Source organism: Octopus bimaculoides, chromosome 16 (genome assembly GCF_001194135.2).
Source record: "Octopus bimaculoides isolate UCB-OBI-ISO-001 chromosome 16, ASM119413v2, whole genome shotgun sequence".
Classification (NCBI taxonomy): domain Eukaryota; kingdom Metazoa; phylum Mollusca; class Cephalopoda; order Octopoda; family Octopodidae; genus Octopus; species Octopus bimaculoides.
This window is the reverse complement of record NC_068996.1, coordinates 52,483,673-52,505,323: the sequence shown is the minus strand read 5'-3', so window position 1 is coordinate 52,505,323 and position 21,651 is coordinate 52,483,673. Positions and strand designations below refer to the sequence as shown.

The following is a 21,651-nucleotide window of genomic DNA, read 5'->3' as shown; positions in this document are numbered from 1 at the left end:
CCTTCGTGCCGGTGGCACATAAAAGCACCCACTACACTCTCGGAGTGGTTGGCGTTAGAAAGGGCATCCAGCTGTAGAAACTCTGCCAAATCAGATTGGAGCCTGGTGTAGCCACTTGGTCCACCAGTCCTCAGTCAAATCGTCCAACCCATGCCAGCATGGAAAGCGGACGTTAAACGATGATGATGAATTAAAATGATTACATTTTGTTGCAAAATCCATGGTAATTCTTTTGATGTCTACATACATTTTATCAAAGCCAACATAAAATGTGACTGGTTGCAATACATGTCAACAGGTGTGTTACTTATTTGCATAGGTAGTATAGTGCTGCTATTATAAAATTACCAAATATAATAATATTGATTAAACCTTAAATCTAAATCTCAACAGAAATATCATAGGATCAATTTCGAGGAGAAATATATACAAATGTATAAAAAGACAATTGAATTTCTAAACCTGAACTTAGTAGTTATTCTTGGATAACTATGTTTAGCTACACTCAGGACAGGAGTGATGGCACCAAGGTCACCAATATAGAAGCAATACAATGGAATAGGTCCTGTTAGGAGAAGCCTTAGGATACCTATGGCAAAAATAGGAACTTATTACAGAAGAGTGTACTTAGCTTAGATGAAGATAGGATTGGAAATTCTCCCAAAATTCAATGATCTTTTTCTTCTAAGAACAATTTAATACATAGTTTAAATTTAACATGGTACAAATTTACACGATACATAGTCTAAAGTTAACCAGAATCACTCAGTTTTAACTATCTATTTAAAAGTTGTTAATTATTAAGCAATTATACTTGTTTTTCCCTTTTAGATAAAGAAAATAATTGTTTTAGTGCTACACAAATATTTCTGTATGTAAATTAAACCTTTTCCTGCCACATTATTTCACAAGATGAGTTGTTATGTGGTGTGGACAAAGTGGTGAATTGGACAAGCTATCATCAAGTGTTGGCTTGAAATATTTTCTGCATTTGTTAGGGATCTGTACTCTGAACTAAAATGCTATCAATGTCAAATTTGCCTTTCTGTCTTTCAAAAGGAGGAGTGGTTCAATAAAAAAAAAAGTGCCAGTCCACAAATGATTTTTATAAAGACTGCTTGAAATATTGCCCATAACATACATTTGTACCCACATCATATAAAAAAAGTTATATATCAGAAATTAAACAGTTAATATCAACTAAATAAAACCTACCAATTCTTCATACTTTGGATTACTAACAACAGTTTTTCCAAAGTCAACTGATCCATAAACAACTGACTGTTCTTGATCCCTTTCCAAAATACCTTAAAAGTGAAAAATAAGATAATTTTCAGTACCAAATAAAACAGGTAAACAATGACAAAGAAGAGAGTTGCTAAAAAATTTCATGTGTCATATCTGCAACATAATCTACAAAATTACAGGCATTATTCATAAGCTGTGTAGAATTTGGAATAGAATTAGAGGAGTAAAAGAGATCAATGTAGTTATTTAATATATAAATAAAGTTCACAAACGCAAATATTACTTTATTGAATGCAGCTTTTCAAACCTAAATACTTTTGTAATCTTCATACCTGAAGTTGATAACAGGTGTCAAATTAAAATATCTAAGTTTGCAAAAAAAAAAAAAAAAAAAAAAAAAAAAAAAAAAAAAAGACAAAAAAAAAAAGTACATAAATATTTACAAGTATTTTCACAAAAACAGCAAACAAGAAAAAATAAGATTAAGTAAAAAGTACCTGGAATAATTGACTGGCCTGTTATGCGATAGCCACGGTAATCTACAACAATAGTTCCAAGCATATACAGACCTTCAGGGTCAATTCCAAAATAAGCTTTTACTCCTTGAAGGTCATTTCCCTATATTAGATAAAATAAAAAGTTATAAAACTGTTAAGAACAACTCAATTATAACATCAAAAGAATTAAGATGCTTGTTATTTCTTTTCTTATAATCTTGCTATGATATGGAAATAGACAGGTGAATCAATTAACATTTTTAACTAACCATACTGTCTTTCATGTAAGCCATGTTAATTAAAATTAAAGCCACATCTCAAAGATTACTGCTAAACACTTGTCTGCTTCATTAAACTGGTTAAGAAACTACATAAATATTCACTGTTTGCTTAAAAAAAAACTAAAAAAAACAAACTAAAAGACAATTCTGCATCAGTAAGGTAATTTAATTTGGCAGTTTCAAATGCTAGGAACTACACATAATTAAATAGTATTATAGACGTTTTAAAATGTACAACAGGGTACTTTAAATAAACCACTATCATAATACACAACACACACACACATCTTTTTAAAGTTATTTCTATAAATTTTTGATAGAATTTAGAGCCAGCACAGAAAGTTACAATGTTTCATATATAAACAATGCAATCAAAGATAGAAAAACAGGTAATAGGTGTATATACACATTTCAGTTCTTGCTCTTTTTTCAGTACCAAATCCAACCCATTTTTGATTACATTGTTTACATTGACATATTTGTATACAAAACGTCATAACTTTCAGTGCTGGCTCTAATTTCTGTAGAAAATCTGTAGGGATAACTTTAAAAAGTAACTGATTGACACTGCTAATAAAAGTGTTTAATATACTTGATAGAGTATTATGACTGCATAACAAAATACAGTGTCCCTACTAGCAAATATATATATATATATTAACTATGCAGCCATGTATGTATGTATACATACATACATACATACATACATACAATGATACATACATACATACATACATACACACATACATACATACATACATACATGGTTGTACAGTTAAGATGCTATACTACTGGCTATATGAGCAGGAGTTCAAAACTAGCTATAGACATTGATTTGTACCCTTAGGCAAGACAACAACTCTAGTTCCACAGCCTACCTGGCCTACAAAAAGTGCTACCAATTCATCACTATTGAGTAGTTAATAGAAGGAAGGTCATCCAACAGTAAAAATTAATTACTTCAATAACATAGAAATAGCCATATTTTCCAAAACTATCAAGTGTAGAAGGAAACTGTGTTTAAAACAGTACAATATCTCACATACACTCACATACACAAAATGAAGAATCACCAATATTTTTTTTTTTTTACATCATGAAAATTATCTTACAGGTGCAGCGTAAGCAGCAGCATCTCCACCAAAATCTTTGTAATGATCACGGACATCAAATCCAAGAGAGAAGAAAATATTGTTCCAAATAAACATTTGCATCCTGTGAAAACACGTTAGACATTCATTTTAATGTAACTCATAAAAAATAAATAGTAAATTCTTATAGTTCAATGCAACGTTATAATGGTTAAATAAAATCTGTTGATAATACCAAGCTGAAGTAAAGCAAATATTCTGATGTAACTAAACAGAGCTACAGGTCTTGTGCAAGATATAAATGGTTTTGATATTGGTATTCATCATCATCATTTAATGTCTGGTTTTTCCTTGCTGGCATGGGTGGGATGGTTTGACCATGGGTGGCAAGCTGGAAGGCTGCATCAGACTCCAGTCTGATTTGACATGGTTTCTACAGTTGGATGCTCTCCCTAACACCAACCACTCCGAGAGTGTAATGGGTGCTTTTACATGCCACTGGCACAGGTGTCATTTGCATGACACCATATAATATATTGTGTGCGTATATATATATATATATATACATACATACACAAGCTTCTTTCAGTTTCCACTTACCAAATCCAATCATATGGCTTTCATCCAAAGTGCCATGCAATGGGAATTGAATTGAGAACCATGTGGTTAGGAAACAAACTTCTTATAATCTGCACATGAAATGACCTGAGGTTGTTTAATTTTTCAAAAAAATGTCCTAGCTGGAGAGAAAGACAGCTAGAAGACTAAGGTAATAAAAAGGAAAATATAAAGTATGTCAACAGAAAGTAAAACTGGTTTTCCTTTAAAACATTGCTACAAGTTAATAGTGATCTAACGAAAGGATGAACATAATATTACTAAAGAAAAGTAAACATTATAAAAAGTTTCAAAGAAAACAGACCTGGAAAGTTATCATGTAGTGACATCTCTAAAGACAGAGCTGTTAAGTGAAAGGAGAGGGAATATCTAACACATAACAAGAAGTGGACAAGGGAAGAACATGTATTACAGAGCAGGAAGATGTAAGTTGACACCCAAAACATACAAAGAAGTAGAGGAGTATTTTTAATACTTACTTTGCATCCTCTCCTGGATTAATGGCCATAACATTCCCATCAATCACAGCCATAGCACCTCGGGTTGCAGCTGATACAAAATCACTGTTTACCTTAAAGAGGAAATAAAATAAATAAATATGTAACAAAAGAAAAGTGTGTTAATGTAAAAATAGCCTGGTTGTTCCCAGGTTGGGGTTGTAAAATATAGCAGGTTTAAATGTGAAATCAGGTCACCAAATAGTAGGGGTCATTGAATGTAATGGGTTATTTTGTTTTAAAGTTCAATTGAAGTCATGATATTGAAATATCTTTACAGAAATAAACTGCACATTATTTCAATTCTGAATTTAATTTTCCAATAAAAATATATTTTAAAAATGGTTTCTTTTTTAATCATTCACAGTATTTACATAAATAGTTATTTTTCTCTCAACCTAAGTTCTTTTTTATAGGAGAGACAGTCAATTGTACTAAAAAGTATACTACTGCTGCTTATTTTATAAATCACCAATTCTAGAACTTAAAAATATAAGAAACAAAATCTTGTAGAAATAAAATAACCAAGCTTTCTATCTAAGCAGAGTAATTTAACAATGTTACAAACCTTAAATATAGCTCTTTCACGAATAAGTCTGTCAGGTAAAGTCTTTCTTGATAATTCTCTGGTTGTCTGAATCTCTTCATTCCAATCACGAGTCTGGCCAGGTATATGTTCTTCATATCCCAACCGTGTTGAAAATGCTAATAGATAAAATGATATATAAGTACATCCATTTTGTCATCAGTTTCCAGTTAAGTTTTAACCATTATCAATGAGACTTACTACAATTTTTACTCTACAATTTGAGTTTAAATAGCAGAATATAATTTCAACACAAACTGATTGAGATTTAAAACATCTGGAGAGGACTTGGCTCTGAGGACGCTAACTCAGGCAAGTTTAGTAGAGAAGCAATATACATTCTATTAGAAATATGACTAAGTAAATGCTGCTCTACTGGAATTCCACCTTTTCCTCACCCATGATCACTACCTGACGTATTCCCCCTTCCACTCTTCCCACACACAATCACCCTCAATGCTCTCACATATCTACCATAGCCATCCCCACCAACAAGCCACTCCTATCACTTGCTACAATTACTTCTGCCCCAACTCCAATAATCTCCCATAACACCCTTAAAAAACATTCCCCACTGTAACCCTCCCTGCTCATCTCGCTCTCTCTCTGTCCAATCCTCTGTACTACTTATATTCACCCTCACTGTACCTTCTATATATGTCCCAAAACAACTCCATCTCTCTCTCTCACTCACTCTCGTTTGCCTTCCTATTTTCCTCTCTAACAATTTCTTTCTTTTCTTTTCCAATTGGGGTATCCAAGCATTCCCTCTATACCAAGATACCTATTTCTATCCCTCTATTGTATTTTAACTTTCAACTGGTGCAAAGCCACCTCCATCAATACTACTCTGACTCCCAGCTGAGAGTTTTCTCTCAGTCATCCTGCTGGTGTTGAGTGCTACATAAAAAGTACAAGTGCTGGCACCACGTAAAAAGCACCTAGTACACTCTGTAAAGTGGTTGGCATTAGGAAAGCACCCAGTCACAGAAACCATACCAAAACAAACAAGTGGAGCCTGGTGTTGCTCTCCAGCTTGCCAGCCCCTATCAAACCATCCTATTGAAACCAATACATACAATCATTATACAGAAAAGGGAAACATGATAGTTCCATAGGAAACTGGGAAATATGGTCATGACAGCTGATAATCAGAAATAATTCATATTAAAACTGCAGCAGCTGCACAAAGACAAATACTTAATCTCTAGGGCAGGCATGGACAACATCATCATCATTAACATCAAACTGTTTAACCCTTGCTAGCATGGAAGGCAGACAAGGAACTGGCAAGCCAGAGAACTGCAGCAGGCTCCAATTGTTTGTTTTGGCAGGGTTTCTACAACTGGATAACCTTCCACTTTACAGACTGTATTCGGTACTTTTTATATGGCACCTTTTTCAAAAAACAAGCCATTTGAGGCATGACTTCTCATCAAACAAGCAGGACTACTAAAAATACCAATGGTAATTTTTCATTAGGCACACTATTCAGGAAATCCCACTAGCTGCAGGTTGTCCTTGACTGAGTTAGAAAATAACAACTAAGAAAAGGCAACCGGTTCAATCCCTACTCTCACCATAGTAACATACATACCATTTTGATCCACTTTCAATTTTCATTATAATTACAAACCGTCAATCTTCTGTCTCTTGGTTATGTTTTAACATTTTAACTCTTTAGCATTCAGATTACTCTGTCAAATGTATTGCTTATTTATTGACATTATTTTGAATTAATCATGCATTATCTCGTAGCTTTGAGGTTTCAATGATGTCATTGTATATTTTTAGAATGACATTGCAGGGTAAGTGTGAGAGGTTGGATCTAGTCACTAACAAAAAACTGGTTGAATATTTGAGCTGGACATGGCCGGATTAAATGCTAAAGGGTTAATCTACAGTGAATTCTTAATTTCTGCCAAACAATAAGGAAAACCAGATTAGCCCAATAACTTATCTCACAATGAAATATATAAATGACTTACCATCTTCAGCTCGAATGTAATCAATGGTATGATCCATTTGGGGAGAAACCCAACTGTACACTTGATATGGTGTAGGCACTCTTTCAAACGGATGCTTTTGAGCTCGTTTCTTGAGTAAAATTGCAAAATTTCTTTTGAAAGAAGGACTAATCTGAAAACAAGAATTTTCAATATCATAAAAGATTATCAACTGATTCACAAATGTTGAAACACCATAACCCTTTTCTTACCATATTCCTCTTATTATACACTACCTTAGTTTCAGTTAATTTTGAAAAATAACGAAGAATTTATTAAAATAACTGTCATTATTAAGCTAACTTTTAAAGTATAAATAAGCATGAAATTTTAATGAAAGGTTTTAATTTAGATCACTTTAAAATAAGAAGTTTATATCACAGAACCAGAAGGGATTGGTCTCAAGTGGATTGGTATCAAAAGGGTTAAGTCTCACTCCCCCACTCTGATATAAATATCACCCATTCATTGATGTACATTTTTCCATGCTTTGTTAGGGTGGACAAATGTTATTTGAGGAATTTTCCTACATCCAGATGCCTTTCTTCAATGCTAACCTTTACCAAATTTTCAAATAAAGAATCATTTATTCCTCATGGATTCAATGGAACGAGGTACCTGGATGATTTATTGATAAGAGAAGCTAACAACACTGCTGCCAATAACACTCTCATACAAGCAATTGCAGATATTTGTTTCACAGACAAGTGCAACACATACACTTGTAAAAATTAACACTTCCTTCTCCAAGCCTAGATTTGAAACCACAATCAACAGGTGTCCTGTCAAAAAGTGATTGATCATCTCTCTTTGACCTATGATCTCAGCCATGTCAGGGAAGTTCAAATGGACAGGAGCTGACCTATTTAGGTACAAACTCTGCTGCAATATGTCTGCCCTTCTAGCTGCCACGATTATTATAAATATGGTGGTTAACAGACAGACAGATGAAGAGAAAGGCCTAGTAGGCTAACGAGAAAGGTCTACGACAGCCTTTCGCAGAGACCCAGAGCAATGTTCAAAGTTCCACGGTAGACTACTGTCTCAGATGAGCTACATACATGCGCACGCACACGCACACACACACAAACATATATTCATTTCTGACATATCATTTCCACAGATGTACCCTGTTTCTATTTCTAGCAACTCGTAGCAGTTGTCAACATTTTGCATGTAGTGAAGAATTATGTGTACCAACGACAAATCGAATAAATTATTTTTAACTATGAATCGATTCACTCATTTGTTTACTTCAAAAGCATACACATTCCTTTTGCATCTATTCACCATGATACACATTTAACCATTACACACTCGTATATAAATATATATTTTGTAAATAAGTTTTCACTATACATATTGACAATAAAAAATAGTCTAACATTGGAGCATATAAAACCTATGACAGAAAAAAATGCCTATTTTTTCCATCACAGATTAATATGCCTCAATGTCAGATGATTTTTTTAAAGTCAATATGTATAACGAAAACTTATTTTCTTGTACCTTTCATCATCTGACACAAGAAACACCTCTGCCAATGCCTTATTTCCTCTCAAAAGATCTTTGTCTTGTGAGTTTCTTGGTGACTCTGCCAGTGTTGTTACCATATAAAAAGCACTCAGTCCACTCTGCAGGGTGGTTGGTGTTAGGAAGAGCATCCAGCTGTAAAAACCCTGCCAAAACAGACAGTGAAGCTTGGTGCAGTCTTCTGACTAGGCAGCCCCTGTCAAACCATCCAACCCATTCCAACATGGAAAATGATAATGATGCTGAAAATTCTCTCTCATCATTTCTTGACTTACACAGAATAAATATATATATACATACACATATATTCATACTCACACACATTACATTAATCCCCCTCCCCCCATATTGAACCATCAGATTATTTCCCTTTGTGCACTACACCTGCCTCCCTACCTCCCCCCCCCCCACTACTGTAGCCTACCCAATAACATGTCATTTCTCTCTTGCACCACCCTCCACCTCCATCAACTATATCTTCACTGCAGTAGCTGTCCTTGAGTAGCTGCTGCTCCCCCCTCCCCCACTTCCCTGCACAACGGACACATCCCACCCCACTCCTTATCCACACTTCAACCCTACCCAAATATTGCTTACCTTCCATTTTACCATCTCTTGCTCCACCCCTACACTCTTTATAAATCCCAACTGACCCACCCCACACTCCTAGTTCCTCTGTCTCCATCACTACTATTCACACCTTATCATCTTGAGGAGTCCACCTGAACAAACCATCACTATTTGCAGCTCTTGCAGAACACTCTCACCCATTCTTCTAAATGTGAGTAACCACGTAGCCTCTCCACAACAAGAACCTGTTCCCCACCCACTTCAAACCCTAACCCTACCCTCAATTCCTAGCATAAAGCTGCTCTCCCATCCTACCTCAGGTTCCATGGTCTTGTGACCTGCATGGCAACATCACTAATCCTTTCTAATATAGGCACAGGGCCTGAAATTGTGTGTGTGTGGGGGGTAGTAGTCGATTACATCGACCTGTGTTTCACTGGTACTTAATTTACCGACCCTGAAAGGATGAAAGGTAAAGTCAACCTCAGTGGAATTTGAACTCAGAACATAGCAACAGACAAAATAACGCTGAGCATTTCTCCTGACGTACTAATGATTCTGCCATCTTGCTGCCTTTTGGCAACATCACTAATGCTAGCAGAACAATAAAAGCACCCAGAACATGCAGTAAATTGGTCGGTTGGCATTAGGAAGGGCATCCAAGCCATAGAAATCATGCTAAAGCAGAGACTGGACTTATCTGCTCCTGTCAAACCATCCAATCCATGCCAGCACGGAACAGGAACATTAAATGATGATGACACCATGGTGGTCTTCTTTCAGTTTGTGTCAACTAAATTCCCTCACAAGGCTTTTGTCTGCCCCAGGCCATTGTGGAAGACATTTTCCCAAGATACCATGCAGTGAGAGTGAACCTGGAATCAAATGGTCAAGAAGCCAGTTTATTAACCACACACCTGTAGTGAATTCAGTACAGAAAGCATGTGAATGTGTATGTCATCATCATCATCGTTTAACGTCCGCTTTCCATGCTAGCATGGATTGGACGATTTGACTGAGGACTGGTGAAACCAGATGGCTACACCAGGCTCCAATCTGATTTGGCAGAGTTTCTACAGCTGGATGCCCTTCCTAATGCCAACCACTCCGAGAGTGTAGTGGGTGCTTTTACGTGCCACCTGCACAGGAGCCAGTCCAGCGGCACTAGCAATGATGTCGCTCAAATGTCTTTACACATGCCACCGGCACAAATGCCAGGTGCCATTACGATTTTGCTTTCACTTGCTCCAACAGGTCTTCGCAAGTCGATACAAGTAAATCTACAAGATGAAATAATTTGGGGCTGTATTATATTCTAGGGATATAAAAACATATGTATATTAGTGAAGAAGGGGAAGTTAATTTTGATCTTTCATAGAATATAAATAATTTTAAAATATATTTTGAAATTTGAAATGTTAACATATTTGAAGTTACAAAAGACAAACAACAACAATAACAAATCTCTTTCTAAACAAATGTGATATTTACTTGATTCAGGAGTTCAATAAGAGAATGTGATAAGTGCTTTTGAGCGGCAACTTTAGGATTGAATTCATCTTCTGTACATCTGGAAGGAAAATAAGAGTCAAACATGAAATAAATATCAATTTCAAATTTTGGCACAAGGCCAGCAATTTTGGGGGATGGAGACAGTCAATTACGTCGACCTCAGTACTCAACTGGTACTTATTTTATCAACCCCCAAAAAGATGAAAGGCACAGCTGACCTCAGCAGAATTTGAACCCAGAACATAAAGAAGGACAAGACGCAGCTAAGCATTTTGTCCAGCGTGCTAATGATTCTGCCAGCTTGTCACCTTAAATAGGAAATAAACATTAACTAATAAAAGCATTTAATAGATACATTTCATATTTGATACTTAGTATTACTCTTTTACTTGTTTCAGTCATTTGACTGCGGCCATGCTGGAGCACCGCCTTTAGTCGAACAAATCGACCCCAGGACTTATTCTTTGTAAGCCTAGTACTTATTCTATTGGTCTCTTTTTGCCGAACTGCTAATTTACGGGGACGTAAACACACCAGCATCGGTTGTCAAGCGATGTTGGGGGGACAAACACACACACATACATACATATATATACATATATACGACAGGCTTCTTTCAGTTTCCATCTACCAAATCCACTCACAAGGCTTTGGTCAGCCTGAGGCTATAATAGAAGATACTTGCCCAAGGTGCCACACAGTGGGACTGAACATGGAACCATGTGGTTGGTAAGCAAGCTACTTACCACACAGCCACTCCTGCGCCTATATGTATTGTTCTATGTTGGTTAATAAATAGGAAAACTTATTAAACAAACTTAGAATTACATTGAAATCCAATTTATATTAGTACTCTGAACTTGTTTTGAAGAAATAAGACTCTGCATTATATAAGACTTTGCTCTCCTAGACTTATTTTAGCAATACACACAAGGCAGTGAGGCAGCTTTATGTGATTGTTCAGCCTACAAGAAATAGAACCAAATCTCCCTTAAATTTCTTACTACTGCTTAAAAAAAAATGCCATGGTTGGAATATCTTCTAATTATAAATCTACCAAGTCAAAGCTATCTCGGAACTAAATGACCACACCTACAGGTCAGCAAAGCTTTTCAAATATGAGAGGTGGCAAAATGGCAGAATCATTAGAGTGTTCAAATGCTTTCCTGTATTTGTGCTGATTCTGTGTTCAAAACCCGAAAGGTTAATTTTACTTTTCATCTTTAAGGGTCGAAAAAAGAAAAATGTCCCAGTCTAGGAGAGTGGATTGGTGTAGAACTGTTAGATGATCGGGTAAAATATCTTGCAGTATCTGTTCTGATTCTTTGTATTTTGATAGCAATGACATTGTATTGCCCCAAATAGTTGGGGCCTTTTCCTTGGATACCACATAGGTAGTTTGGAGAAGAAACTTACGTAGGCAGCTGCCAACCTTCATGAAAAATCTTGCCCAGATCTGCACATGTATGGCCAACCTTGGCTAACAGAAAGCCTAGTTGGATCATCAATTAAAAAAAAAGGCAAGGGAAGCGATAGCAGTGAAGACATAAATATTTTATAGTGACTTAAGGGATTAACTTTATGCAGATTTCTTCATATCAATGAGAGATTAGCTCAACAGAACAAGGTAACATTTATTAGATCCAGCACTTCAGTAATCAGTTGCAGGACCTAATAAATAAGAAAACTGTTTCTCTCTCTCTCTTTTTTTTTTTTTTTTTTTTTTTTTTGTGATAAATCACAGACAGGGAGGAAACATAAAAATTTGCATATTGAACTATTGGTTTTGGTTATTGATTACGTTTCCTCCCTGAAAATTGAAAACAGAGAAAACGTCTCCATTTTATTGTAGACAACAGAAACATTACTCTTTCTGATGTCCATAGAAGTGAAAATGAAGTTGAAGAGGAGGAATTACATAAACAAATATAACAATTAACAGTATTTGCAATTAAACTGGGTTATTGGGAGTTATGTCTTTGCTAGGAGCATGACATAATGCTGTTGACTAGAAATAACCTGTTGACCCTTCAAGCAGTATACTAATATTTCATCAACTTTGTGAGTTATATTTTCTAGTCAGTCAAACAATAAGATCTTTTGAGTGTTGGTTGCTATGTGGACAAGTTAAGGGGTTCCAAACCATTGAAGGAGCCTCAACATGGTTACTAGCTCAGCTAAAAAGAGCAGCAAAATCTCTCTCTCAAGTTAACACCACCACTGTTTATAAAAGAGGCAAGACTCATTAGATAATGTAGTCAAAGATATCAACACAGGGCTGCACTTGGGCTAAGTAATTGTTGCGTGCATCACACAGGAACTATAACAGTCTGTCTTTCCCAGAGAAGAAACAGTATTTAAAATCCAAAACTTAGATGTATAAGCACTTCAGAAAATAAACTAATTTATAAACTTTGATAAACCACAATTCCTGAAAGTTGTCTGGAGAGATGTATTGGTGATGGAAGAAAAACAGCTAAAATTTGTCAGGGAGAAACAGAAGACCACTCACTGGTTTAAATAGAAACCTCGTGTAGAAGCTGTGACATGAAACCTTTTATCTTCCAGTGTGACTATATATAAGTAGAGGAGATCACCTGGAAAATTAAGAGAATAATCACCTTTAATTATCTCATGACACAATTATACTAAAACAGAAACATTAACTGTTTCAGAGTTTAACAGATTTTTTAATTCATTCAAAAGAATTTTAATGAGTTGCTAGAATCTAACGAGCTTTTAAATCTATAAATTAAATAATACTTTTCTGCAGGAATCAATTGATTAGGTAAACACTAATTAAAAAGACAGAAGAATGGGCCAACTCATTATATTTAAGAGAAGTGTGATCCATAATTACAACCGTACATATACTCTTAAACATGAGCAGAAATAATGAAGGCTAGCTTTAAGATAAAAGACAAAATATTTTCCTGTTACCACCCTGTAGATTAATATTTTAAATTAAATTACATTGTATTAAAATTGTATTTTAAAAAAAATTATATATTATACTCTCAAGCAAAAAAAAGTATTTTTCTATAGCCAATAACTCTTTAGCATTTAAACTGGCCATTTCCAGCCCAAATATTCTACCTATTTTATGTTTAAACTAGCCAGATCCAGCCTCTTATACCTATTCTATGAAGTCATTCAAAAAAAATATTACTAAATCATCCAAATTTTAAAGTTGTGAGATAATGAATGATTAATTGGAAACAATGTGAATAAATAAGCATTACATTTGACAGAGTAATCAGAATGCTACAGGGTTAAACTGACCCTGCTTGATAGGACTGAAGTAAAATAGGCTCCACTCTTACATCAGTTGGAATGGCTTGCATTATGGAGAACATCCTACAGTAATGCCTCTTCCCCATGCTAACATGGGAAAATTGTTTTGTTGGCACTCCGTCACTTATGACATCGAGGGTTCCAGTTGATTCGATCAATGGAACAGCCTGCTCGTGAAATTAACGTGCAAGTGGCTGAGCACTCCACAGACACATGTACCCTTAACATAGTTCTTGGGGATATTCAGCGTGACACAGAGTGTGACAATGCTGGCCCTTTGAATTACAGGCACAACAGAAACAGGAAGAAAGAGTGAGAGATAGTTGTGGTGAAAGAGTACAGCAGGGTTCGCCACCATCCCCTGCCGGAGCCTCATGGAGCTTTTAGGTGTTTTTCGCTCCATAAACACTCACAACGCCCGGTCTGGGAATCGAAACCGCGATCCTATGACCGCGAGTCCACTGCCCTAACCACTGGGCGATTGCGCCTCCACATTACATGGGAAAATAAATCATATAATAAAGAAAGAATCCTAAACAGGTCAATTATAAATTAATTGGGATAAGATACATTCCGTTAGCTATATTTTTATTTTATATTTAACTTGTACAAGAGCGTGTGTGTGTGTTTGTGTACTTGTGAAAATAACTAATACAGTATTGTCTAGTTTACCATGCATTCTTCGGTTACCAGGAGGTGGATTCCAGCCACTGTATGTCATCACTTTTAAGCACTGTGGGCCCTGAAATATTAAGAATGATAACAACAATAAATCGAAATGCATAAGGAGAAAAAAAGAAAAAGGTGAAAATATATTTTTTTTCTAAAAATTAAAGTATGTATTAACCCTTTATCATTTAACTCAGCCATATTGAATTCACATATTCTACCTGTTTTATGTTCAAATTAACCAGATCCTGCCTCTCACACCTATTCTACAATGTCATTTTGAAAATAAACAATCACATCATCAGAATCTCAAAGCTATGAGATAATGTATGATTAATTAAAAATAATGTGAATAAATAAGCATTACATTAGATAGAGTAATATGAATGCTAAAGGGATAAAGTCTAAATTTAATTCAAAGGATCTGATAAACCTGATCAACACATGGACAACTGCCATTGTTGTATTATAATCCCAGAATAGTGAAATGGACAAAGAATAGAGGCATTAGATGCAATAGAAACCCTAACTATGCACAGAACATTTGATCAAAAAAGTAAATGTCAATTATGTGTACATGAAACAGAAGATTGGTTGGGGTGGGGGAGAGGATTTATTAGCATTTCTGATCGCGTGAATGAAGAACAAAGGCCAGCAAACCACTACCTTGAAAAGAGTGAAGAAGAACTAATTAAAAATGTTGCAATAGAAGTAGGACTAACATGGGTAGAACGTAAAGAGAAGAAAATATACCAAAGCAGGATAATTTGTGAAGGAAGAACTAGAAGAAATTCAGTTCCAAGAACAGTTCCACAGAGACATCAAGAATGTGAAAAACCATGACTTATCATGGGAGTAGTTCCAGATTGGAGATTTAAAGAGAGAAACTGAGAACTTATTAGTGGCCGATCAAGATCAAAGCCTAAACACAAGGTCAGATAGCAATGGTATTTATTCCACTGCTTAAACAAACAAATACCACCGATGTAATTAAGGAACAAGGAAATACTGAGTATAGTAGCAGGCTGTAAAATGTTAGCTCAGGAAGAACACAAGAGACACCATGGTAATGTTTGTTTCAATTTACACTGGTCAGTTTGTAAAAAATATGAATATAAAACTACAGATAGCTTTAAATGAATCTGATAAACCGAAATTTCTATGAAGTTTTGACATTGACAGACATAACAATTGAACACTACAAAGCAGATATCATTGTACTTGACATAAAAAATGCCTTATAATCATCATCATCATTTAACATCCATAATTTTCCAGAATTGCATAGAAGAGTTAAATGATGATGACTATAAATGTGTGGGTTAGACGGAATTTGTTAAGGCAGATTTTCTACAGCTGATGCCCTCCTGTCACCAACCCTCAGCTGTTTCCAAGCAAAGAAGTATTTTTTCTATGGCAAGACTTGTTTTTCCATTTAAAAAAAAAAAATGGAAAGAATCACAATGCTTGTATGATGGTGATGCTTGTTTACAACCATCACATGATGTCGAGACAAAGGGTGCACACAAACACACCAGGCTTCTTTCAAATCCACTAATGTAACTTTGGTCAGCCTGGGGCTATAAGACAAGATACTTGCCCAAGGTGCTGTGCATTGAAACTAAACCTGAAGGAAGATCTTGAAATCTGTTAATTCAAAAGTAGAGAGATTAGGAATATAGTAGGAAGCCCAGCGGCAAAAGTGAAAGTTATACAACTAGGTTCAATCTCCCCAAAAAACTATCATCCCATGAGACACTTGACTATCAAGACAACTAAGTGAGGGTCCAAAAATCTGCCCTACTTGAAACAACTCATATTCTTAGAAAGATGTTTTGCCTAATGATTTTTGTTAAGGTTTGCGAGTTTAGCATAAAGACCAAAAAACAACAACAAAAACCATTATCTTATAGCCATATATTGCAATAAAATATAATAATAATAATAGTTTATTAGTCACAGTGATTTAAAGAGATACAATAAAATAAATTTAACAGGGGGCTTACAAAGATGCATGGGCTGGGACAAAAAGTTACTGAATGATGAGTGAGAACAAATTTAAAAATTAATAAAACATTTACATAGAAATAAAAAGCAAAATTTTAAAAAACAATATGAAAAAGGGCTTTCCTTGCCACACAAATGAGAAACTACCATCTAGATCAGGTTTGATGATCTCTGGTCCTTATCCATTTGTCATTGATTATTCTGCTGTTTTATGCATCCAAAGATAACCAATTCACATCTTCAGGATATACATGCTTTATATCATTGTAATATCCCTGTACAGTTTTTACCAACATCCTTTGTATATCTCCCAGTGGTGCCTCAGCCATTTTCACACCAGGCTTATATCCTTTCCATTACAAATATGTGATTCTGTCCATTAGAGGTTGATCTGATCTTCAAAGGACGGTAACTCTCAGTTCCTCATTTTCTTTGACACCTCCTATGAACAGAACAGAATTTCCAGGGAACAAAGAAAATGTGAACAACTACACAAGTCCAGAGCCAACTCTTTGCCTTCAGCCCCAACAGACCACCAGTGATTGACCTTTCGCAGAGCCTTCCAAGCACGCATTGGACTGATTGACCACAGCCAAACACACTGTGCCCAGTCTTCTCCCATGTGATGTCCTTGATTATCAACAACAACAAATAAACTAATATACTCTCTACTCTTTTACTTGTTTCAGACATTTGACTGCGGCCATGCTGGAGCACCGCCTTTAGTCGAGCAAATCGACCCCAGGACTTATTCTTTGTAAGCCTAGGGGGAAATGAGAAGAAAGTAAAATATGACATTAAAAACATATCTTACCTTTTGTTCTTTAATTGAAGGATGCAAGTAAAGTAAAGGTGGTTCTTTAGAATTTGGTAAAATAAATTCAGGTGGGGAACAATCTGTAGACTCCAATCTAGAACGGTTTTTACGATCTGTAGAATATTTCAAAAGTGTCATTAGTGTATTTATATAATAACAGAAGTAACAATTTCTTACATTGGTAAAAAGCAACAAATCTGCAGACTCTGCAATCATATAATCTCTAATACCGGAAAGGAGAGGATTACAGACATCAATCCTAGAATGGGAGTCGAGACAAGTAATAGACAATGACACTGAAAGTAGTGATATTTGTGAATGTGAAGTTAATGTCTATAATAATAATAATCCTGTCTACTATAGGCACAAGGCCCAAAATCTGGAGGCGGGGATAGTTAATTACATCAACCCCATTATTTGACTGGTACTTAATTTTATTGACCCCGAAAGGTAGAATTTGAATTTGGAATGTAAAGCTGGAAGAAATGCGACTAAGCATTTTGTCTGGTGACTGTGAACACACTACCATTACAACAATAATAATAATAATGGTTTCAAATTTTGCCACAAGGGCAGCAATTTTGGGGGAGGGGATACATCAATTACATCGACCCAAATGTTCAACTGGTATTTATTTTATCAATTCCAAGAGGATGAAGGGCAAAGTCAACCTCAGCAGAATTCGAACTCAGGACGGAGCAACAAGCAAAAATCCTGCTAAGCATTTCATCCAGTGTGCTGATTATTCTGCCAGCTCCCCACCGACAACAACAACAATCTTTTCTACTATAGGCACAAGGCAAGGTCTGAAATTTGGCAGGGAGGAGTATAGTCAATTACACTGACCCCAGTGGTGCCTTCTTTTACCAACCCCAAAAGAATAAAAAGCAAAGTTGACCTTAAGAATTGTTTATCTTGATATGAGATCACCTTGTGCTCATATGGTTGTGATGCATGTGCCTGGTGTACCCTTATCAGACAGGTAGTCATGATGATCATACTGGGCTTTGTATATTTTACCGAGTGCTCTCTCCCTCAATAATAATAATGATGATGATGATAATGATTTCAAATTTTGGTACAAGGCCAGCAATTTCGGGGAGGGTTAAGTCGATTATGTCGACCCCAGTATTCAACTGGTACTTATTTTATTGAACCCAAAGGGATGAAAGATAAAGTCGACCTCAGCAGAATTTGAACTAAGAATGTAACGACGGATGAAATGCCGCTAAATGTTTTACCCAGCGTGCTAACAATTCTGCTAGCTCACAGCCTTTTTTTTTCTCCCTAAATTTTGGCAGAAACCCAGCGTACTAACAATTCTGCCAGCTCACAACCTAATAATTATAAGGAAAGAAAAAAGAATGAGAAAAAACTGGAACATTATATTAATAACTAACTTACTTCTCCTCCTTATAGAAGAGTAATATCAGAGGCCATTTACTTCCAGTAATACTGACGTTTATTCTAACACTAATGATAATATTGATAAAAGTCGTGCATTTTATAGAATTTGTTTTTGTTTAATATCAACTTACCATGTGTATCTGAAAATACAGCATTGAGACAAGTCAAAGAATTACAATCAATTCCAATATAGGCATCATTTTGGTCAACCGATTTCAATAAATCCCTTACATGTCGTACATGAATTCGGGCTTCCCGGACAGTGTAAGGCTCTACAAGGAAACAGAAATTCATAAATAAAAGAGAATTCCATAAACAACATTTCTAAATTGAAACATCAGAGAAACAGATTCCAAAAATGCTGTCAGGTTTTCATAATAGACAAATAAATGAAAAGAAATCAAATAATGAAAGGAGGTGTTATATCCGATGTCTAGCATAAAACAGCCAACAAGAAAAGAGATGCTTAAAAAAATGTCCCAAAAAGAGGTTTTCACCCTTCTGTTACCATATTTATGCTGAAATACACTGCTTTTGTTTCAATTAATTTTGAAAATAATTAAGAATTTAACAACTTTGTTGTTATTAAAATGTTTGAAATGTGGATCACTTTTAAACCAGAAGTTTGTGTAAAAGAACCAGATGGAAGTTTAAGGCAGGTTGGTATCAGAGGGGTTAAACTAACACCAGTCATGAAAGTAGCAGAGAAAGTTACAACAATAATCAAAAATGGGACTAGATTATATGAGATGTAGTTTCAAGCTAGTACATGTAGCTAACAATACCCTCTTCTTACTGAGGCTAATGAACAAACTTAGGTTAGCATCAAGCTCTTTGAGGAATTAAAATATGCGAGTAGATACTCATAAGGTCTCATTCTTGTTTTTATGTTTTATTATGGTTCCCCAAACTATAACAAAAAAGTTTAAGATTAGCTGTCGTCAGAAATTCCAGTTTCACAATGACCTATCTTTAAGACAAATCAATGAAAGTGTTAGAGCAAGGTTCCTAACAAGAATGTTGGGTCTAGAATTCAAGAGACCAAAAAAATCAATATAGAAAGACCGAAGCCTCAGCATTAAAAAAAAAAAAATCAAACACTTCTATTGACAAGGAAATGGACAAGTTTGATATGCAAAAAGGAGCTAAGAACTCTATATTGTATACTCAATGCAAGAATAACATTAAATGATGGCGATGAGCAACAGGTTGTCAGATGAACTGACAGAGAATAAGGATTGCAAATGTAAATGATTCACAAAAGAAGCTAATAGCAAGAGCACCCCAAAAATGAAGTGACTCAACTATCTGGTAACTATTAGCAGTGAAGGTAGGTGCTGCAAAAACATAGTAACCATACTAAGGAAAGGGTGGGAAGCTTAGAAAGTTATTGATGGCAATGAGCTTCTTTTCCCAGTGAATGAAGGGCAGATTGTACGACACTTGGGTTTGAAGTGCAATAATGCATTATGGCAAAACACTAACACTGAATTTGGAAATTTATGAAAGCTAGAAAGAAATGAGGGTAGCATGCTGCACTGGATATAAACAACATATACAACAGTTTATATACACAACATATAGATAACAGTATATATAAACAGACTTCACTTCACATGCAGAGAGGAAAACAGATCAGCAGAGATATTTACAATAGTGTACAAGAGAGAAGACTACAATGGTTTGTACATAAAGAAAGGTAACATGTGTGAAAAGAAATGTCAAATAATGGAAGTAGAAGTAGAAGGAGGAGAAGAAGGAGAAGAAGGAGGAGGAGGAGGGGGAGTAGAAAAAGGACAGATGTCAAGATGTTGAACCTCACAAAAGAAATGGCAAAGGACCACAACAAATGGAAAAACCACTGTTGAAGTTGAATCATCTAACCCATGCCAGTAAGGGAAAGCAGACATCAAAACGGTAGCAATATGTTCATCAGCATAATCAATAAAACCTTCAATAGATTTTTGTCAATCATATCAATATACAAAAATATTTTTGACTGATACAGTGAATTATTAATAGAGACATATACACATGCATGTATGATACATACATGCACATATATATACATACACACACATGCACTCAGAAGAGACTTCTGCAGCTTTTTAGGTTATCAAATTTTGCTTACAAGTCATTGATCAGCCAAGACCGTTGTGCAATATTATTGCACACTAGGATTGAACCCAGAACCACATTGCTTGAAAAGAACTTCCAAACCACCATTCATTCTCTCTATTCTGTTCCTACTGCTTGCTTTAAAGCTGAATATCAACTGTATCAATCACACCAGTTTGAGAGGTCCTGTAATGATCACATTATACAGCTATTCTTCTAGGAGTGAATTCATTATCAAATTTACAAAAAAAGTTTGTAAAATTATATTTACATACCTTCAACAACTTTAATAACAGAATTGTCCTTCAAATTTTCAATGGTTTTCAGTTCTGCAAAATTATCCAATGTAACTCCATCACATTGTAGAGAGAAACAGGTCTTATGGCAAGTATCTTCCCGATCCATCAAAACTTGGTGGATCTCTTGAACAAGTTCCATACAACTTACCTGATAAAAATTTTAGAAAAAATTATATTTTATAGTTTCAGCTTCACAGTGGAATAATGAAACATTTCACATATTTTCAAAACTAAACACCACTAGGGCTATCTTTTATTTGCTTCAGCCATTGCATTGTGGCCATGTTGGAGCACTACCGTGAAGGGTTTAATTGAACAAATCAGCCTCAGAACCTATTTTTTAAGCTCGGTACTTATTCTATTGACCTCGCATTTGAACTGCTAAGTTACAGGAACATAAACAGACCAACACCAGTTGTCAAACAATGGTGGGGAACAAACACAAAGAGACACGATAAACTTACAGTTTCAGCTAAATCTATTCAAAAGGCTTTCGTCAGCCAGGAGCTAAAAAAAGACGATTCACCAAACAAGGGAGACAACTTCAAATTCGCCATTATTAACTATGATTTTGAATTAAAAAAGAAAAAAAAAAAAAAAA

At 35.4% G+C, this 21,651-nt stretch overlaps 1 protein-coding gene across 1 annotated transcript in view; it reads right to left on the bottom strand.

Moving 5' to 3' along the window:
- LOC106870455 (clustered mitochondria protein homolog) overlaps nt 1-21,651 on the bottom strand; it is a 68,816-nt gene that overhangs the window by 37,236 nt on the left and 9,929 nt on the right. The window contains exons 3-14 of the mRNA XM_014916556.2: nt 21,027-21,198; nt 18,765-18,905; nt 17,224-17,339; nt 14,406-14,475; nt 12,952-13,036; nt 10,419-10,497; nt 6,807-6,957; nt 4,801-4,937; nt 4,215-4,306; nt 3,139-3,241; nt 1,746-1,866; nt 1,216-1,307 (exon numbers count right to left, since the gene is read on the bottom strand). Coding sequence (XP_014772042.1) covers nt 1,216-1,307; nt 1,746-1,866; nt 3,139-3,241; nt 4,215-4,306; nt 4,801-4,937; nt 6,807-6,957; nt 10,419-10,497; nt 12,952-13,036; nt 14,406-14,475; nt 17,224-17,339; nt 18,765-18,905; nt 21,027-21,198 — 1,359 coding nt within the window. The remainder of the gene's footprint in view (nt 1-1,215; nt 1,308-1,745; nt 1,867-3,138; nt 3,242-4,214; nt 4,307-4,800; nt 4,938-6,806; nt 6,958-10,418; nt 10,498-12,951; nt 13,037-14,405; nt 14,476-17,223; nt 17,340-18,764; nt 18,906-21,026; nt 21,199-21,651) is intronic.